Raw genomic sequence first — 27,503 nt, forward strand, 5'->3', positions numbered from 1 at the left:
AAGGTTACAGTAATCAAAAGTATGTATTGGCATTAGGATGGGCTTTTAGATCAGTGAAATAGAATAGAGAGGCCAGAAATAGATTTCATGCATTTTTGTATTTTTAGTAGAGACAAGGTTTCACCATGTTGGCCAGGCTGCTCTCAAACTCCTGGCCTCAAGTGATCTGCCCACTTCAGCCTCCCCAAGTGCTGGGATTACAGGCATGAGCCACTGTGCCTAGCCTAAGCAAATCTTTTAACTTCTCTAAGCCTTGGTTTTCTAACCTGTGAACTAGAAAATAATACCTACCTCTCAGGTTTGTTGTGAGGCTTAGTGATAGCACGTATTTTTTAAAGTACCTACACCTGGCATACGGCACCTGGCTCAAAAAACAGCTTAGGATTCCAGTTTCAATTTCACAGCCTGGACAACATAGGGAGACCCCACCTATTTAAAAAAAAAAAAACTTTTCAAATTAGCCAGGCATGGTGGCATGCGCCTGTGGTCCCAGCTACTGGGGAGGACTGCTTAAACCTGGGAAGTCAAGGCTCCAGTGAAGCGTAACAACAGCACCACTGCACTTGAGCCTAGGTGACAGAGAGACCCTGTCTCAAAAAAAAGCCAATTTCAATTTCACTTACTTCCATTAACACTGATTTCATACACTATTCCAAAGACTTTACTTTGGAGTATATTGTGCTCTACCAAGTTTCTTACCTATAGTAAGCATTCAACAAATATGCACTGAATGGATACATGAAAAAATGTCATAAGAATGCAAAAGTATTTGATGGTAGATATGTGAACTTTTACAGACACACACACAGACACACAGTCACATGCTGCATAACAATGTTTGGATCAGTGAGGGATGGCATATATGAAGGTGGTTGCATAAGATTGTAATAGAGCAAAAAACCCTATTAACTAATAATGTAGCAGCTGTAACACTGAAGCATAATCCATTAGTTATGTGTTTGTGGCGATGTTGGTGTTAACAATTCTACTGCACTGCTAGCCATATACAAATCTAGCATATACAATTATGTACAGTATATAATACTATATATTTAACTTTTATTATAGACTAAAGGATACATGCACAGGTTTGTTACAAGGGTAAATTGCATGATGCTGAGGCCTAGGGTTCCAATGATCTCATCACTCAGGCAATAAGCATAGTTCCCAACTTGTCAACGGTTGTTCAGCCCATGCCCGTCTTCCTCTCTCCCCCATCTAGTAATCCCCACTGTCTATTGTTCCCATCTTTATGGTCATGTATGCTCAGTGTTAAGCTCCCACTTGTGAGAACATGCTGTACTTGGTTTTCTGTTCTTGTTGTTATGACACTTAGGATAATGGCCTCTAGCTCCGTCCATGTTGCTACAAAGGACATGATTTGTTCTTTTTTATACTTGCACAGTATTCCATGGTGTATATGTACCACATATTCTTTATTTATTTTTATTGCATTTTAGGTTTTGGGGTACGTGTGAAAAACATGCAAGATTGTTGCATAGGTGCATACGTGGCAGTGTGATTTGCTGCCTTCCTCCCCTTCACCTATATGTGGCATTTCTCCCCATGCTATCTCTCCCCAACTCCCCACCCCCCGCTGTCCCCCCCCACTCCCCCCCAACAGACCCCAGTGTATAGTGCTCCCCTCCCTGTGTTCGTGTGTTCCCATTGTTCAACACCAGTCTATGAGTGAGAACATGTGGTGTTTGATTTTGTGTTCTTGTGTCAGTTTGCTGAGAATGATGGTTTCCAGGTTCATCCAAGTCCCTACAAAGGACGCGAACTCATCGTTTTTGATGGCTGCATAATATTCCATGGTGTATATGTACCACATATTCTTTATCCTATTCACTGCTCGTGGGCACTTAGGTTGCTTGCATGTCCTTGCTATTGTGAATAGTGCTGCAATGAACATACAGGGACATGTGTCTTTTTGAGAAAATGACGTAATTTCCTTTGGGTATATATTCAGTAGTGGGATTTCTGGTTGAATGGTAGTTCCATTTTAAGTTCTTTGAGAAATCTCCCAACTGCCTTCCACAGTGGCTGAATTAGCTTGCATTCCCACCAACAGTGTGTAAGCGTTCCTTTGCCTCTGCAGCCTCACCAACTTCTATTGTTTGACTTTTTAATAACTGCCATTCTGACGTGAAAGGGTATCTCATCGTGGTTTTGATTTGCATTTATCTCATGATTAGTGATGTTGAGCACTTTGTCATGTTTGTTGGTCACTTGTATGTTTTCTTTTGAGAAGTGTCTGTTCATGTTATTTTCCCAATTTTAATTGGATTTTTTGGTGTTTGTTGGTTAAGTTCCCTGTAGATTCTGGATATTAGACCTTTGCTAGAAGCATAGTTTGTAAGTATTTTCTCCTGTTCTGTAGCCTGTCTACTCTTGGTAATTTTTTTTTTCAGTTCCCTCTCAGGATGTATCTGTTGGTCATTTCTTTTGCTGAGCAGAAGCTCTTTAATTAATTCCCATTTGTCAATTTTTGGTTTTGTTGCAACTGCTTTGGGGGACTTAGTTATAAATTATTTGCCAAAGCCTATGTCAAAAAGGGTATTTCCTAGGTTTTCTTCGAGGATTTTTATAGTTTGAGATCTTACGTTTAAATCTTTAATCTATCTTGAGTTAATTTTCATATATGGTAAGAGATACGGGTCCATTTTCAATCTTCTGCATATGGCTAAACAGTTATCCAAGCACCACTTATTGACTCCATAGTGCCTTTCCCACTGCTGACTTGTGCTGCTTTTGTCCAAGACTAGATGGTTGTAGATGTGCAGGTTTTATTTCCGTGTTCTCTATTCTGTTCCCCTGGTCTGTGAGTCTGTTTTTTCACTAGGCTGTTTTGATTACTGTAGTCTTACAGTATAGTTTGAAGTCTGGCAACATGATGTCTCCAGCTTTGTTTATTTTGAATACATAAGACTTGATAATGATCATAAGCAACTACATTACTGGTTTATATACAGTACTTTTTTTTTTTTTGAGACTGGGTCTCACCTTCAGAGCCCAGACTAGAGTAGAGTGGCTTGATCACAGCTCCCTGTAACCTCCCAGACTCAAGTCATCCTCCCACCTCAGCCTCCCGAGTAGCTGGGACTACATTGCCACCACACCCAGCTCATGTTTTTTGTAATTTTTTGGAGAGACAGGATTTCATCATGTTGCCCAGGCTGGTCTTAAACTTTGGGGCTCAAGCGACCTGCCTGCCTCAGTCTCCCATAGTGATAGGATTACCGAAATGAGTCACTACATCTAGCCTCTTTCTATTATTTTTTTTCAAAAAAGTGAACCAAAAAGCAGCCTCAGTCAGATCCTTCAGGAAATATTCCAGAAGGCAGCATTGTTATTATAAGAGATGAAAGCTCCATGTGTGTTACTGCCTCTAAGACCTTTAAGTGGGACAAGATGTGGAGGTGGAAGATGATGATATTGAAGATCCTGACCCTGTGTAGGCCTAGACTAATGTGTGTGTTTGTGTCTTCATTTTTAACAAAAAAAGTTTAAAAAGTAAAAAACAACAAATCTTAAAAATAGAAAAACACTTATAGAATAAGAATACAAAGAAAGAAAATTTTTTGTACAACTGTATAATGCATTTGTGTTTAAGCTAAGTGTTACTACAAAAGCTTCAAAGAGTTTTTAAAAATTTTATCAAGTAAAAATATTACAGTTAGAAGGAATAAAATCTAGTATTTGGTAGCACAAAAGGGAGACTACAGTTAATAATAATTTAACGTACGTTTCAAAAAAACCAAGTGTGGAATTAGAATGTTCCTAATACAAAGAAATGATAAATGCTTGATGTGTTGGATATCCCATTTATCTTGATGTCATTACACATTTTATGCCTGGTTCAAAATATCACATGTACCCCATAAATATGTACTATTATGTATCCAAAATAAGTAAAAATAAAAAATTTTAAAAATAAGTAAAGAGAATTTTTTTTAAAAGTTACAGTAAGCTAAGGTTAATTTATTATTAAAGAAAAATTTTTTCTATAAATTTAGTATTGCCTAAGTGTACAGTATCTATAAAGTCTACAGTAGTATACAGTAATGTCTTAGGTCTTCACTTACTACTTGCTCAATGCCTCACAGAAAGCAACTTCCAGTCCTGCCCCCTTCATTCTTGGTAAGTACCTTATATAGGTGTACCATTTTTTATATTTCATACCATATTTTTATCGTACCTTTTCTGTTTAGATATGTTTAGATATACAAATACCTACCATTACGTTAAAACTGCCTACAACATTCACTACAGTAGCATGTTGTAAGGATTTGTAGCCTAGGAGAAATAGGCTATACCATATAGCCTAGGTGTGTAGTAGGCTATATCATGTAGGTTTGTGTAACTGCACTTGATAGCATTCATACAATGATGAAATGACACATTTCTTTGAACATATCCCCATTGTTAAGCAACACATGACTATATACATAAACACAAACCATCATAATGAACCAATGATCAATCTCACTTGACCCAGTTGTTGAAAATTCATACAGTCATCTAGTATGTTTTATCTATTATGTGCTAGGTGCTTGGAACACAAGAGCACTCAAACAAGACAGAAATCTCTATACCTGGCATTTTATATTCTTTGAAGGGTGGGAAGAAGAGCCAAGGGGAGGGGGAATAAACATAATGATTAAGTAAATTATAAAACATGTTAGAAGGTGATAAATGTTGTAGAAAAAAGTAAAGAAGGAGGTGTTGCAATTTTAAGCAAGGTAGTCCTCAGGAGAAGGAAACATTGAGAAAATACTTTGAGCACAGTAGATAAGGGAGTTAGCCATCTAAGAAAAATCACTCCAGGTAGTGATAAAAGCTAGTGTTAAACCAGAACATACGTTACTTGCTCAAGCATAGAGTGAGCAAGGGAGATAATAGCAAGAGATGAAATCAAAGCAATCTGGAAAGGAGGAAAGGCACACCTTGGAGGGCCTTATAGACCATTTAGAGGAGTCAATGCAAGGTCTTGAACAAAGTAGAAACATAATTTGATTTTAGCTATAAAAGCCAAAAAAAATGTTTTATGGAAGGCGTTTTAAGGCATATACTCCAAATGAGAAAAATATCCCCTGAATATCATGAATATCTTATTTATAACTTATCTTTAATCAAAGCCTCCTTTGTTCTATTTCTAACTACTTCATTCAAGCTTAAAGGGATACTTTCCAATATCCTGGAATTTGTTAGTTCACGCAAATGTACTTCGTCACTCATACTGCCTTTCACAACCTTCTTCCTTTTTTTTTTTTTTTTTTCTGAGACAAGAGTCTGGCTCTGTCACCCAGGCTGGAGTGCAGTGGTGTGATCTCAGTTCACACCAACCTCTGCCTCCCAGGTTCAAGTGATTCTTGTGCCTCAGTCTCTCAAGTACCTGGGATTATAGGTAAGTACCATCATGTCCAGCTAGTTTTTGTATTTTTAATAGAGACGGGGTTTCACTATGTTGCCCAGGCTCAGCCTTCATTTTTAATCCGTTTATAATCTATTTTTAATCCAATTTAAATTAGAAAATGAGCTTATTTTTATATTAAGTCTTTCCTCATCTTGCTTATTATAGCCAACAGTCTCTAAGTCTTTTCCTTCTTGAATTATGAGAACAGTAACTATATTTCTCTTCTTCATTTTTAAGTGTATCAGAAATATATCTGTGACTTTTTTAAGACTGAGTCTTGGTCAGGCGCAGTGGCTCATGACTGCAATCCCAGCACTATGGGAGGCCAAGGCGGGTGGATCACCTGAGGTCAGAAGTTTGAGACCAGCCTGGCCAACATGGTGAAACTCCACCTCTACTAAAAATAAAAAAATTAGCCAGGCGTAGGGGCGGGCACCTGTAATCTCTGCTACTCGGGAGGCTGAGTCAGAAGAACTGCTTGAATCTGGCAGGTGGAGGCTGCAGTGAGCCAAGACCATGCCATTGCACTCCAGCCTGGGTGACAAGAGCGAAACTCCATCTCAAAAAAAAGAAAAAAAAAAAAAGAGACTGAGTCCAGCCAGGCACAGTGGCTCATTATGTAATCCCTGCCCCTTGGGAGGCCAAGGAAGAAAGATCACTTGAGGCAAAAATTAAGACCAGCCTGGGCAACATAGCAAGACCCCATCTCTACAAAACAAAAATACTGGCTGGGTGTGGTGGTTCACATCTGTAATCCCAGCACTTTTGGAGGCCAAGGTACAAGGACTGCTTGAGCCCAGAAGTTCAAGACCAGCCTAGGCAACATAGTGAGATGAGACCCTGTCTCTACAAAAAATTTTAAAAATTAGCAGGACATGGTGGTAGATGCCTGTAGTCCCAACTACTCAGGAGGCTGAGATGGAAGGGTCACTTAAGCCCAACACACCACTGTATTCTCTAGCCTGGGTGACAGAACAAGACCCTGTCTCAAAAAAAAAAAAAAAAAAATTAGCCGGGCATGATAGCACACACCTGTAGTATCAACCATTAATATGTGAGAGGCTGAAGTGGAAGGATCGCCTGAGCCCAAGAGGTAGGCTGCAGTGAGCTCTTACTACACCACTGCACTCCAGCCTGGGTGACAAGAAAGAGAATCTGTCTCTTAAACAAATTAATAAATAAGACTGAGTCAGTGTCTTCGGAGAACAGATTTTCTTAAATAGATGCAAAAGGCAGTCTGCATCACACAATGGGTTATTTCTCTAATTGTTCTCTTATTTTTATCTGTAATTAAGCGCAACTGTCATTTTTTAAAGCAACTCAAAGGACTTTATGATAATGTATTGATTTGTTCCCATAAACTTGACATTTTACTATAAAAACTATGTATATAAACTGAAATCTGGATGATGTCATAGTCATTAATGAAAATGCCAAGAGCCTATCACTAATTCATTTCCATCCAGAGATGTCTATTCCGATGTAGTTTTCACTTCATAAACATATACTCTACCCACAAGTTTACTGTAATCTAGAGGTTTTTGTTGGGTTTTGTTTTCTAAGGAGAGAAATCCACAGAGAAGGAAAACATATGTTTTAAACTACATTTGAGAGAGCAGACTTTTTAAAAGAATAAAATTTGCTAGTTCTCTTCCCATTATTACTATTTATTTTTTCAGCTATATTCCATCCACATTTAAAGTCCCCAAAATGTTCTTAAAAAGAAAGTTGGTAAGATCTAAGGATAAACATCTAGGTCTCAGTATAATTTATATCAACTTACTATGACATCTTCAGCCATTCATCACCTTCTGGTTTCCAATCTCCTTTTACCAACCTCTCAAAATTTGTTATAATGGCACCACCTGCACCTAAAAATACAAAAACAAAACAAAAATAGTTAGCCAAATTTTCTTGAAAAAAATATTTAAAAGGAGCCATAATTCTATCACCTGATAAAAAATTCCAAGAAGATTCCCAAAATATAATTCTTGGGAAGAAGAAGAAAGTTGCCTCGTATATTTAGGGTACTAAAACAACTGCAATTCTTCTCTTTCACCAGCATGGCAACCGTCTATTGTACTGTAATTAAGGTTAAAATTGGGACCTCAGGCACAAAGGTATGGTTAGAGAGGCACAAAGGTATGGCTAGAGGTTCATTTTAGAACTGAAAAATAAAATCTTCTGGTTTATCATTTCCTTTCCTGATATGACTGGTTTTAGGTGCAGTATATTGTTAAAAGGAGGTTAGAGAAATTTGTTAAATTCCTACATACAAAACAAAAAGGCAAGTGATGCAAAGTTCAGTGATAATGAACCCATAGTCAATCATATTTACTATTTCTAGTAATTCTGAAAGAAAAAAAAAACACACAGAAAAGAGCAATATTTTTTATTCACATGTACCACATAATTTCTTATGTAAACTTATTTATTTACAGTGGCACTATATCTTAATTAACTATAAATCTTTCTGGGTTCTGGGGATCTTAAACCAATCATAAAAATTTTCTATTATAAGACAGGCTCAAAATAATGGCTTATGACTAGTACTAGTTTTGAATTAACTTTACTAGCCAATAGAAACAAGGTTTTTACTTTCCAGAAGTCTGTTATTAAAATATTATTAATGTAACTAGAGAATTGTTCAGTAATGGTATTAATAATATATCAATAAGAGGGTATTTATGAACACATATTGTTAATATTACCTCGGGCCCATCCAATAGCTATCATGACCATCCAACCATTTTTGTAATAGCTATTAGCATGTGTGACTCCACCAACTATTTTCCAAGTTCTGGTCACCTCCTTCATTCCTGAAGCCAGTAGTTGAACAGGTAGAAGTGAATACCCCTGGGAAACTAGGTCATGTGGGCAAAAAAATGTAATATACCTGAAAATAAAATTTAAACATTTTAATATACGAATGGAGTCAGAAGAACAAAAATTACAATCCAACCTAATAGCAATAACAATTTGGCAAAACACAACAAATGGAATTTTCCATATAAACATTTAACTTGAATTTAATAAAACCACTGCTTGGGTAGGGAGTTAGTTTTTCAAATCACATGAAACATATGCCATTTGACAAAGAGTTATGATCAGAGGAGAATGTGAATTGTGGACTTCTGAATACTTTATAGATATATGAAATATTTAGTGAGTTCTTAATTTGTGTCTATATCATTCTAGAAGTTAAATGCTGAATCCAGTAACCAAAACAAATGTATAATCATTCCAGGGATAGGGACTCCTACATAGTGTCTTTGTCCTCTGGGAAAATTAATTAGAGAAAAGGCCCTTTGGTAACAGCAAAGGCTACAATTCAACCCCAACTAACATATTCACCTGTGCCCCACTGTGCAGCTCATAAACTGCAATCTATACAAAGATACATGATGGATCATAAGGAGGCAGATTTGTATTATAAAAAAACGTATTTTCATACAGCTGAAAGAATTTGAAGCTTGTTCTTTAATTTAGTGCACTAAGTTTAAGTTTTAATCAAATTAAATTGTGATTAAAAATAATTCATCCCATCTCTGGTAAATTATTTTTTTAAACTTCATTTGTTCTAAGCATCTGCTCAAATACTAGCAGTAAGATCTACTGGAAAACATACTGCTTTTTTTGCTCCATTCCCAAAATACTCTGGCAGACAATTTTGTGCTTAAAGTAGACCATATCTTCTTTCTAACGAGGTGACATAAAACTCATGGCATGAAAGAATATATCTCTTTTAAAAGAAGCTATTAATCTTATTGTAATTCATAATTCATAAAGTCAGAATTCTTCAATGTTCATGAAATATAAAATGTTTGCCAAAATATTGCTTCAGCAACTAAATAGATACAATAATTTGTTTAGCCTAAAGCATCCTTTCTTCCTCATCTCCACTTACCAATTCCTTCCTATTCTTGAAGGTCCCACTCAGATATTACCATAGTCATTGACTTTGGGAGTTTTGTTTTATTTCATCATCTCAGTTCAGACTACATTCTGATGGCTCTACATAACAAAACCAATTGGTTCCTATGCCTAAAAATAGCTCTTTATACATTTTTCTTTATAATATAAAGGCTGTAATGCCTTTATAAATTATAATAGTTCTTAGATGACAGGAATCATTCATCTTGTTACCCTCTAACCTAAAACTCAGCATGATGAAAAGTAGCCCTGAATTAAATCATTTATTAGCAGTCAATCTGGAGACAAAATATAAAATATATCAAATCAAAGAATTAGTTGATAATGAAAGAGTTTGAGAAAGAAGAATAAACTATCTGAAAGTAGTAAAAAGATTTCTGAAAACCATTTGTATGGCTTTCATATTTTACATGTTTATATAAGATTTTAAAAACAACTAGTTTGATTTAAAATTTTTATACATTCATAGAAAATTTGAAAGCCTCTGTATACTTCTCTCTTTGAACATAGACTAATTTCTAAGAAGTTGGTTAGGTAATGCGGGAACAGTATATACATTTAATTTTTAAATGTATTTTTAATAAAATAAAAGTATTTTTGTATCTATTATAGATTACATTAAGGGGGATTTGCTTTCATCTTAGCAGTACTTAGTGCCCAAAAGTAAAATATTCAAAAAACAACAAAAAGAATATTACAATTGACCTCATTTTCATTCCTTACACTGAGCCTAACTTTAACGTGAGTTAAAAACTTATACTATTACAACAGCAATCTTCAACTTTTACATTCAACTATGTGACATTATAGCATAAGACATAAAATTTGCAATCATTGCAACTCTTCTATTTAATCAGATCTTTCTAAAGCATACCTGTAATAAGCTAACATTTTTTAACAAAAAAACTGTTTTCATTTGAGAGTTCAGTAGGCACAGGGCAAAAGTACAATTGTTTATTGTGCTCAGCAGACTTACAAGTAAACATATCAGACCAATGGCACTCTGAACAATCATTCCTGCTCTATAACAAATTTGCTTTTCTTTTTATTTTATTTTTATTGTACTTTAGATTCTGGGGTACATGTGTAGATCATGCAAGATCGTTGCATAGGTACATTCATGTCAAAGTGGTGTGTTGCCACCATCTCCCCATCACCTATACCTGACATTTCTCCCCACGTTATCCCTCCCCTACTCTCCCTCCCACTACAAATTAGCTTTTTTAAATTCTTTTAATAAATCCCTCAACCAACACTTATTAGGTAATCACCTTGTAACTTCTTCTGTAAACATAATTTCACCTTTAACTAAAATTGTCATATCTAAGGTAACTTTAACTTGTAAACTGCCTAAAGAAAACACATTGGAAAAAGAAAGAAGAAATAGAATGAGAAAACACTTGATTTCTCATATATTTAACTTGTATAGGTTAAGTTAATGGAGAGAAAATAATAACAAAAGACTAAAAGTCTCAAACGGGATACAAACAAGATCCTAGGCCACTAACAAATGAAATCTCAACCAGTTTGAGAAAAATGAGAGTATAATTTAGGTTAATACAAAAAGTTGCGCAGAGAGAAGCTTCCCAGGCTTAGTCACTGAGTACTAACTCTGCTTTCACTCTACTATCAATTCCACTCCTCTATCGAAGACAGTATCACTTAACTAAGCCAAAACACAATGATAAACTAAATACAGTTCATGTTAGTCCAATATGACAGCTTTGTTCTTGCTCTTATCACTCTAACAAACTGACAATTTTTGTACATGCTTTTAAAAATACAGACAGAATGATACCTATAAAATGATACTTTTTCTTGTATTTTTTCTCATCTAAATGTAGTCTCATTTACACAAATGTGCCATATATAATAACTGATACTTGGAAGTTTAAAAAATATATACTAGGGCACAAAAGTATTTAAAAATTATAAAATCTTAATTTCCCCAGAAACAGCTTTAAAAAAAAAAAAAGAAAAACCTATGAAAGTGTACGTTGTCTTCCAAACAATACTATGACATACCAAGTTATTGTTTCTCTTTGCCAGTAGATGGTGCTAATTTCCAGATGTATACACTATGAGCTATTACACTAAAGATGACCTTGCTTGCTTGTTTAAAAACATTTCTAACACCATTTTATCTCTCAAATTAAAATCAAATGAAGCAGAGACTGTTCTAAATATGTAAACTGTAAAAAAGAAAATAGTAAAATATACTAAATCTTTAAGACAGCATCATTTTTTATATTTAAGGATCTCTGAGAACAGAAATAACGTTCCTGTTTCTAAAGTACAAAATAATATACTATGTAAGTACAGATTAAAGGACTAGATACCCCAGGTTTGAATCCCGGCTTCAACTACGCAGTACCTGTGACACCTTAGGCAAGTTATTAACCCCTCTATGCCTCAATCACATGCTCTTTAACATGTAATTGAATAAAATAATACCTACTTCACAGAGTTCTTCTCAGGTTTAAGCGAAATAAGTACACTGTCTGGGACACACAATAAATGCTATGTAAGCAATTGCTATTATTGCTGTTTTACAACGCCTAACAGAACACCTAGAACCAATAAAGATGCTATCAACAAACAAAATATAGACAGAAATATAATGGACTATACAGCAGAAGGAAGGTATGTTCTATGGCTACATACAAACACACAGATGAATCTTAGTAACATAATGCTGAAAACAAATCTTAGCTTTTTTATGTAGTTTTAGCATATGTTTATATCCATAAACAATATAGTTCTTGAAAGCTTTATAAATAGAATCATATGTATTTTTCTGTTTAAGTTCTATTCCTGAGATTTATTCTTATTATGTGTGGTTATAATTTTAATTTTCACCAGTCTTTACCATAACAGAATTAATGTGTCATAATTTATCTGTTGACAGAGAGTTGTTCCTAGTTTTCCCTATCATAAATAGCATTTCTAAAAACATTCTTGTACATATCTGTACATAAGCAACATTTTTTTCTTGGTATATGCTTAAGAGATTTATTTGAGGAAAGTAATTCTTAAACTCTATTACATAATACCATTATATTAATACCCATCTTTTTTCTTCTGTGGATGAGCACTTTTATTGCTTCTAGTTATTTCACTGGGCATCATGAAGTTAAAGATAATGGTTACCTCTGAAGGCAGAAGAAAGGAGATGGAATGGGAGGAAACCACAGAAGGGACATAAAAACTAATGGTAAGGGTTCTGAGAAGATGGTAGTGGCTACACAATTGTTTATTTTGAGCTCTTCAAATTCCCATAAAAACACACAGAGCAACAAGATAGGAAAACCAAAATCCCATGCACAATAGTTGACTCTTGAACAACATGGGGGTTAGGGGTCCCAACCCCTATGCAGTCAAAAATCCACATATAACTTCTGACTCTCCAAAATCTGACTATTAATACCTTATTGTTGAAAAGAAGCCTTACCAATAGTATGAACAGGTGATTAACAGATATTTTTTATGTTATATGTATTATATAATTTTTCCACTGTCACCTATCTATCCCAGATGTATTCTTAGAATTAAGTAAGCCAGAGAAAATGTTACTAAGAAAAATTTAAGGAAGAGATAATGTATTTACTATTCATTAAGTGGAAGTGGATCATAAAAGTCTCCATCCTCTTCATCTTCACAAAGAGTAGCTTTATGGGGAGGAAGCGTTGGTCTTGCTACCTCAGGGGTGGCAGACGCTGAAGAAAATCTCCATATAAGTGGAGCCACACAGTTCAAATCCACGTTGTTCAAGGGTTAACTATACTTACAACAAAACTATGTGACAAGATATCCCCTCAAACCCCAAAATGCAAGTGGGTAGAGGAAAATCACTGACACCCACAACACTGTACTACTTGGCAGAAAGAAGAAAGCAAGGTAGCAACTGAAGAACTTAAAACCAAAATAATACAAAAATAGCTAATGGGTATACAATGGAAAGCAGAGTAGACTAATTTGGAAACACACATGCGCACGCAAGCACACATACACAAATGCTACAACTGACAGGGGTTCTGGCATTTCTAACAACAGATAAGACAAAGAGTCCATGATAAGACGTTCTGAAAGTCTTGGAACAGTTTAGTCCCTCTGAGCTTTAAGCGTTTGAAATGGATCCACCAGGGTTCTCTTCTAGAACAAGCCCACACTTGAAGAAACTGAGAAGAATCAAACCTAAGCAGCATAGAACAGAAGAAAGAGAAGGTCCAAACCAAACCGAAGAAGGTAAGAGACGCAAGAAATCTCAAAAAGCAGGTCCTCATCTTTTGAACACTACATAAAAACAAAAGCAGGAGCTCTGTGAAGTCAAAAAAAATCTTTCCACCACATTCTGCAAGCTTATGAAAGCCAATTTCATATAAAAATGACCAAAAGTATCAAAGATCAAATCCCAAAAAAATTTTTAACAAGAAAAAAAAATAAGCAGAATAAATCCCTACAGACAATGAAAGCACTCAGTAAAATGTGTCCACAAAACAGATCAAAACTGTAAACTACTATTTCAAAACAAGCTAAAGACATTAAGAAAGTGATGTAAAACATAAAAGAACACATATCAGAATAAGCAAAATTGACAACCAAAGATTCAACACTCAGGAAAGAATGAGAGATAAAAGGAAAAAAAAAAATCAATTTCCAAAATAAAAAACAAACCAGAAAACACAAAGAGAAATAAACATAACAGATAGTGTCTTCAAAGAAACAGCAGGTGAAAAGAGAAAAATAGGTTAATTTTCTTAGAAATACAGAGTTTAAAAGATTCCTTGAAGAAAGGCAAAGAAGAGCCAAAATAATAAGAGTTCTTGAAGAAAACCAATGCAAAGGAGGAATACAAATACTAGTATTACTTTCTCAATTAAAAAAAATTGTAGGTACCAAAAATAACACACCAGGTACAAGAGAATACTGTCACACAACAACCAACACCAAGATATTTTATTTAAATGACTGGGCCTTAATGAAAAAATAAATCTTTAGGAATCTAGAAAATAAAGATCTTAAAAGAGAAAGAAAATTAAAAGATCACCAGACTTTCACAGCAGTGCTTTAAGCCACAAGAAAATAAGAGTAATATATTTTAAATGACAGTGTAAAATAGTACATTTATTGTTAAAATGGGAGAATAATCAAATATACACAATAATAATTTTCTACAATCATTTCTTTGGTAGTCTTTGAACATTGCTGTAGACTACTGTGAGCATAATACAGAAAAAAAAATCAACAATGTTAGAATATATTAATTCAATCACATCCTATGTCCTTAAAAACCCAAATTCTTAGGGTGGAAGAAAGGAGATATATATATAATAGAGAAAAGTTAAATAAAAGCTATACGGTCCTGAATTTGAATTGGAAATTTCAATATGAACTCATGAGTTATTTTATCTTCATTTTTCCTACCTCTGTTCACTGAAAAGGCCTAGACATAATGATCAACCCACTAACAGTAAGCCTCTCTAACACTCAAATTGTGGTCTTGAAATGCCATTTATCACCAAAAGACACCAGAACTTCTTAGAGAAACAAGTGATTCCAGAAGAAAAGCACAAGATGAATCTTTCAACACCAGGTAGAAAGTAAGCTAATTCAAAGTCTGTCTCAACAGGCTTCCACTGGCTGAAGATGGGATAATTTGAGCTTCGATGTGAAAATAACTGAAATTTTATTGAAACCAATGAAATATGGTTAGTCCATGAGCTCATAATTATTTCCTTTATGCTGGTTATCTTTGGAGGATGACAGAGATCCAGTTCACTGTACTGAAAACTGGTAAATAAAAGAACCCAGCATTACCTTTCCAGTATGAATTGCACAGCTGGTTTCCAAATAGATGGTAAGTAGGAAGTATCTATTTGTATTTTGAGATCTTTGGAATGTCACTTTTCTGGCCAGAAACTCTGTGGTTGGTGGCACCTTTGCCCAACCTCTTGTCTTGTGTCCAGGTAGAATGAAGTACACAGACAAGTGGAGGGTGAGCAAGACAAAGAGCAGCTTTGTTTAGTGTTAGAGCAGCTCAGAGAAGACCCACAGTGGGTAGCTCCTCTCAATAGGCAGGCCATCCCATTGAGTGTACAGCTCTCAGCAGAGAGGAGGCCCTGGAGTGGGTGGCTCCTCTCTGTAAGCAGGTCCTCCCATCGTCTCTGCAGCTGTCAGCAGAGGAGGCTCCTCTCTGCAGACAAGTCATCCCAACAAGTGCTCAGCTCCCAACAGAGAGGGTAGCTCCTCTCTGCAGCTATAGATGTGAGTTTGACTAGTTGCAGAGAGGAGCTACCCTCTCTGAGGGTAGAGAGGAGGCCTTGCAGACGGTAGTTCCTCTATGCTCAGCTCTCAGCAGAGAGGGTAGCTCCTCCCTGCAGCTGGTCCTCCCCATGTCTGCAGCTTTCAGCAGAGGAGGCCCGTCCTCTCTGCAACTTGCCATACGTGGATTCTTCCTCCTCTGTCCTGCCCTGGCTGAGCCCAGGGCTTAAGGGCCTCAGAGGAGGAAAATGCATGCTGATTGGTCCATGGGCAGCCATGGGTAGCAATGGGCAGCCACAGGAAAAGGCACCATGAGTTCCCCCTCTGATGGCAGGACTGGCAGCCCACCTCAAGGCTTCAGGCCTCCCAGAGCCTGAAGGTTGGGCTTCATTGTGGACCTGCCAGCTTCTGCCCAGGAGCCTGTCTGCCTCTGGCACCATCCATCATACCCAGGCTGTTGGCACCAAGAGGCATCTGCAGGCCAGCACCTGGTCACCCTCAGCTCCCCTCAGCTTCCCCTCCCGCATTCTTCAGCACCTAAAGTTCAGAGGGGGCCAAGGTGGCAGGGGGCTGGCATGTTAGCACTGCCCTAAGAGTGGGCACACCCAGCCAGGCTGTGACAGCCCAGCAGCAAAGTTGTATTTCTTAATTTGGGTAGTGGCTACAAGGATGTACCCTATAATAATTTATTAGGTCTTATGTTTGGCTTTGTGGTTTTCTGTATTTTCTTTTCTTTTCTTTTTTTTTTGAGACAGAGTCTTGGTCTGTTACCCAAGTTGGAGTGCAGTGGCACGATCTCGGTTCACTGCAACCTCCACCTCCCCAGTTGAAGCGATTCTCCTCCCTCACTCTCCCAAGTAGCTGGGACTACAGGCATGGGCCACCACACCCAGCTAATTTTTGTATTTTTAGTAGAGACAGGGTTTCAGCATGTTGGCCAGGCTGATATCGAACTCCAGACCTCAGGTGATCTGCCTGCCTTGGCCTCCCAAAGTGCTGGAATTACAGGCCTGAGCTACCACACCCAGCTATTTTCAGTTTTTTTAATATAAAGATTTGTTTAAGTGACAATTTTTTTCCTAATCTAAATGATGGATATATAACTTTTAATTGTATCACAATTCTATTTGGCATAATTTTATAAATACTTTTTTTTTACCTAATTCAGTATTACTTGAAATTTTACATTAAAAAAAAACATCTGGCAGGCGCAGGCCTGGTGATTTAATGGGAAAGAACCGTTGAGGTCCTGGCCCTACGCAGAGGCAGGAGTGGGGAGTGGAGGCAGGAGTGGGGAGTGGAGGCAGGAGTGAAGTCTCAGGAAAAGAGGTGGTTGCAGTAGCACAGCCCTCCGGCTGTGTGTGTCTGAGGCTTGGCAGCCGGAGCCGTGGACAGTTTGCTGAGCCCATTAGTGCACCCGGCAGAGACACACCGCTGCCCTGCTACCTGCGTCCTCCCAACACGCCTCTGTTCATCAGGAACGTAGCCAACAACACCAGGTCTGAAGATTTACTGTGTGAATTTGATCGTTATGATCCTATAGTTGATGTGTATGTTCCACTTGATTACTACACTCACCGTCCAAGAGGATTTGTTTATGTTCAATTTAAGAATGTTTGTGATGTGAAGATGCTTTACATAATTTGGACAGAAAGTAGATTTGTGGGCGGCAGACTGAAATACAGTTTGCCCAGGAGGACAGGAAGACACCAAATCAGATGAAAGTCGAGGAAGGGAGGAATAGGTACAGTTCTTCATGCTATGATGATTATGACAGATACAGAAGTTCTAAAAGCCTAAGTTATGAAAGAAGGAGATCAATAAGTCAGTCTTTTGATTACAACTACAGAAGATCATATAATCCTAGAAATAGACCAGCTGGAAGACCACGGCATAGCAGAAGCCATTCCAACAACGCCAGACCAAACTGCAGCTGGAATACCTAGAACAGTTCTGCTTACTACAAGAAAGATCTGAAAGTGGAAAAAGAACCAAAGAAGGGCAGTTCAAGCGACTAAAGGGTGGGTGGAAGGTGCTGTAGCATGAATACTGTACAAATATTTTGACTCTGGTCTGAAAAGATAAAAGAATGTTATGGAAAACTACATGGAATAATTGAAGTCCCTTTAAGCTGGAAAGTAAACATTTTAGGACAAATGAAAGGAAATTCAACTTTGTACTTGTAGAAACTCATCTCTATGAATAGGTTTATACTGATTCATGGATAACAGGTCCATAATAAATTATTGGAAACAAGGATGTCTGAATACCAAGGAACACAGCCATAGTCTCTTACAGTGCCTCTGTTAGTCTGTCTCAAACTCAGTTGGGTGGGAAAAGATATGGTCCAATATAAAAGTTCCATTTCGCCATCACTAGCAAATTTTGCCTTTCTTTATTTTGGTTCCGGCATATTCTGCTTTATCATTTGCTTTGTTGGTAACTGTGTTTATTTACTTGTACAACACATGCAGTTTACATTTTCCTTAACTACATTCCTTCCCAAGTAAATTCCAATTATATTTGACATGCAGCTAAGAGGGCCCATCTCTTCTCACCTCTATCCTAGTCAGTATGTTCAGCAAATATTTACTGAGCCCTTACTGTGGGCAAAACATTATACTGGATAATTGAGAAGAAAAACAGATTAAATCCCTCATTCAGTAAATGTCTACTGAGCAAAATCTAGTAAATCATTATAGTGTGACCTCGTTGTTCTGTTTGAGGTGTATTATTCATAACAATATTTTATACCATTCATATCTTAATGTAATTACAGAATCCAATACACCACCAAAGATAGTAATTGTGTGGTTATCTGCCATTTAAAAGTATCCAGTATTTGTTTGATCCCATTATTACAAATAATGGAAAAAATGCTGTTTTAATCTGTAATAAGCGGTTTATTGTGCCATGACTGTCATATACTAGAGTTATATTAAAATGTTTACTCTGCCTCACCAAACACATACTAGGAAGTAATCCCCAAAATAAGTATTTAACTTTGCATTAGATATAAAGGAGACTGGGTGCTATAATTAGATTATTTTGAGGCTGACAGCTGTTATCCCAGCTGATTTAGTATGTTCTGTAACTGAAAAAATGTTCACCAAATTTTACTTTTTAGTGATTTACATGTACATTTTATAGGGGACAAGTTCTGTATATAGTGAATAAATAACTTTTATAGTTTTTAAAAAAAAGTCAACGTGGGAAACATAGTGAGACCTCATGTCAACAAATATAAAAATTTTTTTAATTAGCCAGGAGCCAGGGACAGTGGCTCACTCTCTGATGGGCTGTTATTCTAGTACAGTTAGAGCAACATAAAAAAAATAAACAGACAACATGTTGGATAGCAGTAATTCTAAGAAGAAAATAAGGATGATGTGATAGTCATGGAAGAGGAGGCACTACTTTAGTCAGGGAAGGTCTCTCTGATAAAACAAAATATGAGACTTCTGAGGAAAAAATGATTACAAAGAGAAGAAAGCAAGTACCAAGGCACTGAGGTAGAAGATACCTTACGTGTTAAAGAAATAGCGAAGCTCATGTGACCTAGAGAAAAGTGAGCAGGAGTGGTAAGACATTACACAAAAGAAAGTGAAAGCAAAGATTTTGCAGGGTTTTACAGACCATGGTAAAGCTTTGGGGTATTGTTCTTAATAAGATAAGAAATTACTAAGCACATGAGTGACATGTTCTAATTTACTCAAGTTGTCTCTCGGTATCTGTGGGTGACTGGTTTCAGGACTCTCTCTCAAAACCTGTGGATGTGAGAGTCCCTATTTAAATAGCAGAGTATTTACACGAATCTACACACATCCTCCTTATACTTTAAATCATCTCTAGATTGTTAACAATACCTAATACACTGTAAATACTATACATAAAGAGTTGCTACACTGTATTTTTTATTTGCATTATTTTTATTGTTGCATTGTTATTTTTTATTGGATTTTTTCCCAAATATTTTTGATTTGCAGTTGGTTGAATTCAAGGATGCAAAACCCATGGGTATAGAAGGCCAACTGTAATAATTTTGTCTGCTCTGTGAAGAATAAAGAATAGATTCAAAGGGATAATCAAAGGAGCAGCAAGACCCCTTAGGAAGCTCCTGCAATCATCCAGGAGGTCAGTACTATAGGAATAGAAGTAGAAATAATGAAAAGTATCAAATTCTGGGTATCTTCCTTTTCATATCGTTTCAGCATCTAGCAAAAAAATTCTTCCAAAATACTAATAACTTTTAAAAATATTGTTATAGAAATAAGTCTTTGGGAAAGTTTTTAAAAACACATAGCAACTGGAAGACTACACTTTAAGAGATCGTTAAACAAATCTGTGAGAGATAGTGGCTATTAAGTGGGAAGACGCTAAAGTTTTTACTTCTCTTTTTTTTTTTTAGATGGAGTCTTGCTCTGGTGCCCAGGTTAGAGTGCAATGGTGTGATCTCGACTCACTGCAACTTCCACCTACCGGGTTCAAACAATTTATCCTCAGCCTCCCGAGTAGCTGGGATTACAGGCACATGCCACTACGCCTGGCTAATTTTTTTTATACCTTTAGTAGAGACAGGGTTTCAACACGTTGGCCAGGCTGGTCTCGAACTCCTGACCTTGTGATCTGCCCACCTCAGCCTCCCAAAGTGCTGGAATTACAGGTGTGAGCCACTGAGCCTAGACAGTTAAAAACTTGTTTCAATTCTAGCTCAACCACTTACTAGACATGAAAATTAAGCAGCATTTTTCTATGCCTCAATTTTCCCATTTCTCAAATGGGAATAATGATAGCTACCTTACGGTACTCCTGTGATTATATGAAAATGAATATAAAGAAATTAACTGACATATGGTAACAACTCAATACTGCCATAGGTTCCCAGGATTACTTTTTCTCATTACTACTATTATTTGTAATATCCCTTTTAGAACTGGTTACATATTCATTTTAAAATTATCACAATAAAAATAAACTGTAAGTGTTCCTAACGTGTTATATATTTGATGACATGGTTTTTAATAGAAAACAGTTTCTGCTTTAGATATAAAAAAGCACTATAATTTGTATTATAGATTTTTTTAATTTGATGGATCAGTCCTCTTAAAGATAATGAATTTGGATTTGCAAGAATTCAAAGCAATTCCTAGTAACATTTTTTCTTCACTTCAAAATTATAAAATTTAAAGATCTCATAAAACCAACAAAGAGTATGAGAAGAATAATTAAATATAAGCCATAATTATTTGGACTTTTTGTTTAGTTTTATTTGGTTACATTCATGATTTTACCATGTTGTATATCTGTGTATACCAGTTAGGTTCACAAGATAAACTCTTCAGGGCCAAATATTTAATGCCCTTTCATATTAGCAATGTTAATATTAAAGATATATAAGACAGGCCGTGCTTGGTGGCTCACGCCTGTAATTTCAGCACATTGGGAGGCTGAGGTGGGCAGATCACTTGAGGTCAAGAGTTCGAGACTAGCCTGGCCAACTTGGTGAAATTCCATCTCCACTAAAAACACAAAAATTGGCCAGACGTGGTAGCGTGTGCCTGTAATTTCAGCTACCCGGGAGGCTGAGGCAGGAGAATCGCTTGAACCCAGGAAGCGGAGGTTACAGTGAGCCAAGATCATGCCACTGTATTCCAGTCTGGGTGACAGAACAAGATTATGTTTCCAAAAAAAAAAAAAAGATACATAAGACAATGGTAGGCAATAATTGCTTCTAGGAGAAGGTAAGGGGAGACAAAAAAGAAAAGAAGAGACATACTTTGCACTTAAAACCTCTGGCATGGCCAGGCGCAGTGGCTCACGCCTGTAATCCCAGCACTCTGAGAGACCAAGGCGAGTGGATCACCTGAGGTCAGGAGTTCAAGACCAGCCTGGCCAACATGGTGAAACCCCGTCTCTACAAAAAATACAAAGATTACCCAGGCATGATGGCAGGTGCCTGTAATCCCAGCTATTCAGGAGGCTGAGGCAGGGAATTGTTTGAAGCCAGGAGGCAAAGGTTGAAGTGAGCCAAGATCATGCCACTGCACTTCAATCTGGGAGACAGAGTAAGACTGTGTCTCAAAAAACAACAACAATAACAACAACAACAAAAAAAAAAACCTTTGGCATTAACTTTTCAAGAACATAAAACAAAGAAAAAAATTTATTTTACTAACAATTATAACTCAATTGTTTAAATGTCCCATAGGTCACCATAACCGCAGCTTACCAGATTGAAGATGCCAGTAATACGTTAGTGCTATTTGCAAGGAACTTCAACGGAGACTCTGCAAGCAGTAGACAGGATAAAATTCCTCCACCAAAGCAGTGGAGCATAGCAGTAAACCAGCTTGAAATAGGATTCTTCCATGCCAATGCAACTGCTCCTGAAATGGTAAAGTAAAATACAGTCTGAGATCATTATATATTTATTAACAAGCCCTAAAGTACAAGTTACACCAAAGAAATAAACTTCTTAATTTATAATTTTCAATAACTATTACTCATAGATGTGCCAATCAAATCATTAAAAACCTTATATTTTATTCTTTAAAGCAAGACTGGAAACATTTTGTTACTGGGTGATTTTTGGCACTTTGCCACCTTTAAAATACTCTTCTGTTCAGGCTGTCATTGCCAGTTTCCTAATAATAGATTATTATAAATAATATTCTCACTTACTGTCTCCTTTCATCCCAAACCCTACAGTAAGTACTCCCAGACAATATGCCAAAGTGATTTGTTAAGAAAAATTTATAATCTTAAGTATATTATAAAGAAGTTGAAATAAATAAACTAAGCTTTCAACAAGACAGGTCAGAAACAGAGTAACAAAATAAACCCAAAGGTGAAAGGTTTCTTAGGAATAGATATTTATACTTTCTCAACATGAGACCTAACTAATTACTTACTAATTGTAGAGGGAAATAATAACTTCAAAGCCAGGAAACCTTGCAGACATCAGTGTAAATAACATCAAATGACTCCTGATATAATGCACTGAGAACACATCACCACATCTATGGTTTTCTTTTCTTTTTTTTTTTGAGACAGACTTTCGCTCTGTTGTCCAGGCTGGAGTGCAGTGGTGCAATCTCCGCTCACCACAACCTCTGCCTCCTGGGTTCAGGCGATTCTCCTGCCTCAGCCTCCTGAGTAGCTAGGACTACAGGCGCATGCCACCACACCCCATTAATTTTTGTATTTTTGGTAGAAATGGGGTTTCACTATGTTGGCTAGGCTGGTCTCGAACTCCTGACCTTATGATCTGCCTGCCTCGGCATCCCAAAGTGCTGGGATTACAGGCATGAGCCACCACACCCAGCCACTTCTCTGGTATTTCTAACAAAAATATACAACCTGAACTAATCAAATCAGACAAGCCCAAACTGAGGGCTACTCTGAGAAAACAAACATCAACAACTGGCCTACATTTTTTAAATGCTGAAGTCAAAAAACACACCAAAAAAGACCAATAAAACATTCTAGATTATATGAAAATTTTCTCTAACTCAAATTATATTTATTTATTTACTTAATTATTTATTTATTTTTGAGACTGGGTCTCGCTCTGTCTCCCAGGCTGGAGTGCAGTGGCGTGTTCTCAGCTCACTGTAACCTCAGCATCTGGGTTCAAGCGAGTCTTATGCCTCAGCCTCCCAAGTAGCTGGGATTACAGGCATGTGCCACCACGCCAGGCTAATTTTTATGTTTTTAGTAGAGACAGGGTTCCACCATGTTAGCCAGGCCCAGGAGACAGAGAAAAGAAAAAAAAAACAACTTACACTATTAGCCCAAACTGAAAACTATAGCCCATCACATACCAGGGTTCAGAAGGAATCACATGTTTGTTCACATGAGATACATGGAGGTAAACAAACAAAAAAAATTAATCCCACTTGTTATATTACCTGATGACTTTCATGTCTTTGCTTACAAAGCACAAGTTACATAGAAGGGTAGAGTATTATCTTTCCTGAGATTTAAAGCCTAAAACCTGAACCAAACAAAAATGGGATACAGTCCTTCACACCTTAGGTAGAAAAAGAGTTAATCCCCTTTATCCTTTTGCCTCCAGTGGCTTTTTTTTCCAGGGGGTGGGGGTAGTCTCTCCCTGTCGCCCAGGCGGAAGTGCAATGATGTGATCTCGGCTCACTGCAACCTCCACCTCCCATGCTCAAATGATTCTCCTGCCTCAGCCTCCCAAGCAGCTGGGATTACAGGCACCTGCCTCCATGCCCAGCTAATTTTTGTATTTTTAGTAGAGACAGGGTTTCACCATGTTGGCCAGGCTGGTCTCAAACTCCTGATCTAGTGATCCACCAGCCTCAGCCTCCCAAAGTTCTGGGATTACAGGTGTGAGCCTCCAGTGGCATTTTTTATGATCTAGGCAGACAGTACAAATGATCAGATATAAATGGGGTAGGAAAGTAGACAGTAAGATATTAGAAGTGGTAGAGTACATACCAAAACAAAGTCTCAAGGAGTAACATGTCTGAGAGGGTAAAGATGTGAAGAACTCTGGTAGTAGTATATATATGAATTATAGTTTACTGTAGGTGTGAGTTCTAGAGAATCAATCACTGGAGGATAGGAAAAAGTTGCCAATTAAGTAAAGCATACATATACTAAGTAAAAATCTAAAATAGTGTTGCAATAGAACAAGTACCCACATATTAGCTCTTCAGTTCCGAAGATGAAAAAGGAATGCTGACCACATAAATAGAGAGTAATACAAGCTACTCACTGCATCTACTGATAGAACCTGAACAAATGTATCTTAATCAAAATGAGTTAGAAGAAAAAAAGACATATATGGGCTGTAAAAAAAAATTACCACAGAAAATAAAGTGATTAAGATCCAGAAGATTCAGTGAAATAGACAGCATTTAAGAATTAACTACTGAAGAATACAGAGCAATTTTCTACAGTATAATGTAAACATTTACTCCAATAGACTTGGAAATCTAAAAGAAATAGATGATTCCTGAAAGAAATATAAATTGCCAAAATGACTTACATCTGGATTGGAAAAAAAGTAAGATTTACCCATTAAAATACACCAAGAAACATAAAACTACATAGTTAAAGTCTACAAATATCAAAGAACAGCAATACCTATTATACAAACCATCCCAAGCTTAAAAAACAGAAAGCTTCCCAATCTATTTTACAGTAACAGCATAACCTTGGGCCCAAACTGGAAAAGGATAACACAACAAAATAACCTAATAAGCTCATTTGCATTATAAACATAAATGCAAAAATTTTACATGAAATATTACCAAATCAAAATCCCTAATGAATTAAAATAATGTATCAAGTAGTTTAGTCCAAAAATATAAGGATGATTCATCATTTTTTAAAAATGTATTAATGTAATTCACTACGTTACATTTTTAAATGGGAAACAAAATATGATCTCAATAGATTTTGAAAAAAAATAGCACTTGATAAAATATGTCACCTTCTCCACCAGGACAGTATAAAGATACAAGAATATCCAGCCAGGCACGGTGGCTCACGCCTGTAATCCCAGCACATTGGGAGGCCGAGGTAGGTGAATCATGAGGTCAGGAGTTCAAGACCAGCCTGGCCAACATGGTAAAACCCTATCTCTACTAAAAATACAAAAAATTAGCCGTGAGTGGTGGTAGGTGCCTGTAATCCCAGCTACTCGGGAGGCTGAGGCAGGAGAATTGCTGGAATCCGGGAGGCAGAGGTTGCAATAAGCCAGGATTGTGCCACTGCACTCCAGCCTGGGTGACAGAGCAACTCGGTCTCAGAAAAAAAAAAAAAAAAGATACAAGAATATCCTAGAATGCTGGGAATAAAATAAAACTTCCTTAAAGTGTCCCTCATAAAAATCCTATAGCAAACATCACACTTGATAAAACTTTAAAAGCATTCTCATTAAAATCAGGAATATCAGGAGTAAGACAAAGTCACTGTCATTAGTATTCAACAAAACATTCTTTAATATAAAGAAACTAGAAAAAGAAATGGAGGTTCTTGGCTACAAGCAACAAAAACCAACAAACTTAAGCCATAAAGAATTCATTAAAAGGATTTCAGTAGCTCACAGGAAAAAAAAAATTCACAGGCTAAAGAAAACAAACAAGAACTAAAGGCACTCCAGAGGTCTATGCAGGAGGGATGATCTTACTAAAAGTCTTAGATCAGAACCAGTTCAGTAAGTACAGAGCATACTCTGTTGAGATCATTGAGTTCCAACTGTTCTATCCAGCCATGATCAGACTTGCAAAGGAATATCTGTATCACACAAAAATACTGCAGATAGATTAAGAACCTATACTTTTTTAGAACTATAGAATTGTTTTAAAAAAGATCAAGGATGAGTATTTTTATAATCTTAGGCCTGAGAAAGACTTTCTTAAAATACATAAATTGCAATACTGATATAGGAGAAAAAAATTAACATATTTTTTATGAAAGAGTAAAATATTATGAAATTGTTTAAACTTCTGCAATAAGACTATATAAACAAAGTTAAAATATAGCAAGAGTTATGGAAAAAAAGGACTACATACATAAATAGAATTAATATCCATGATTCACAATAGAAGACAACAACCTACAGCCCAAAAAAAATTAAGCGATTTACAGGAAATATAAATGACCAATAACAGTCACAAACTCATCGGTACCATGACAAATGCAAATGAAATACTGTGTTCTGATCATCAGAATGGCATGGTATTGAAGACCGATAATAGAACTGTCAAAGGAAATGGGCAGTCTAACACACTTCAAGTAAAAGGTTAAACAGGTACACTCAACACTCATGTGTGTGAATTCTATCGTTTTTACCTCTTTACAAGTACTGGTACTGTATGATACTGTATTCGTATTCAATAATCATGTGGTTCTCAAAGTCTGGAATCTCAAGAGCCCTCTACATTCCTAAAAATTTAAGTAAACAGATTAATGGTTGCCAAGGATGGGGGGATGGGGGCTAGCTTACTACAAAAGTGCAGGAAGGAATTTGGGGTGGGTGAGGAAACTATTCTATATCTTGATAGTGATGGTGGTTAAATGACTGTATGTGTCTGTCCCAAAACACAGAAGTTTGTATTAAAAATGATTAATATACTGTATGTAAATTACATCTTTTAAAAAAACCTGACTTAAAATTTCTTGAGAATCCCAAGGGGTTTTGTATATGTGGGTTACACATATCAATACTTAGCATCTTAGAAATTATAACTGAAAAAAAATAGTTGTGGAGGCTAAAGCAACTCCAACATCTGCCATGTTGAATTATGATTAACCCCAGTTCTGGGATTACCGCTAAGATTTATATTTTATCTACTGTTCCTTGTGTAAAAGTATATACTTATCGTAAATCCTGCTCTTAGGTCAAACAACTTGGACACTATTTCACTTATAAATCCTGCCCTTAAGCAACTGTCCTACACATCCCGGGTTGGGGGTTGGGGGCTGGGGTAATGGGCGTGATCCACTGTCTCCTCGGGGCCACTCAAGACATGGCTTCTGTTCTTAAGTTCCTTTTAAAGGTTTCTTTCTGAAAAACTGGATTCCTCAGACTCTCAGCTTCCTCACCCTTTGAGGGTAGAACTGCATAAACTTGTCCACTATGCAACAATTGTTTTTCATGTTTTCATTATTTAAAAAAAAAATGCATTAAATGTGTAACATAAATAATGTATTCTTCCAGCCTGGCCAACGTGGCCAAACCCCATCTCTATAAAAATACAAAAATTAGCCGATTGTGGTGGCAGGTGCCTGTAATCCTAGCTACTCGGGAGGCTGAAGCAGGGAAAATTACTTGAAGCTGGGAAGTGGAGGTTGCAGCAGTGAGCCGAGATCGCGCCACTGCACTCCAGCGTGGGCAGCAGAGACTCCGTCT

General features: G+C 36.7%; 1 protein-coding gene across 9 annotated transcripts in view; it reads right to left on the reverse strand.

Moving 5' to 3' along the window:
- Window positions 1-27,503, reverse strand: part of FKTN (fukutin) — a 204,427-nt gene that overhangs the window by 42,608 nt on the left and 134,316 nt on the right. For all 9 annotated transcript variants that reach the window (XM_012439089.2, XM_012439090.2, XM_012439088.2 and 6 more), the window contains 3 exons: window positions 21,843-21,999; window positions 8,131-8,315; window positions 7,203-7,290 (listed from right to left, as the gene is read on the reverse strand). In XM_012439089.2, the coding sequence (XP_012294512.2) occupies window positions 7,203-7,290; window positions 8,131-8,315; window positions 21,843-21,999 (430 nt within the window). The remainder of the gene's footprint in view (window positions 1-7,202; window positions 7,291-8,130; window positions 8,316-21,842; window positions 22,000-27,503) is intronic.

The sequence above is a fragment of the Aotus nancymaae genome, unplaced genomic scaffold (assembly GCF_030222135.1).
Source record: "Aotus nancymaae isolate 86718 unplaced genomic scaffold, 86718_ANA_hifiasm-v0.15.2.pri h1tg000003l, whole genome shotgun sequence".
Classification (NCBI taxonomy): Eukaryota; Metazoa; Chordata; class Mammalia; order Primates; family Aotidae; genus Aotus; species Aotus nancymaae.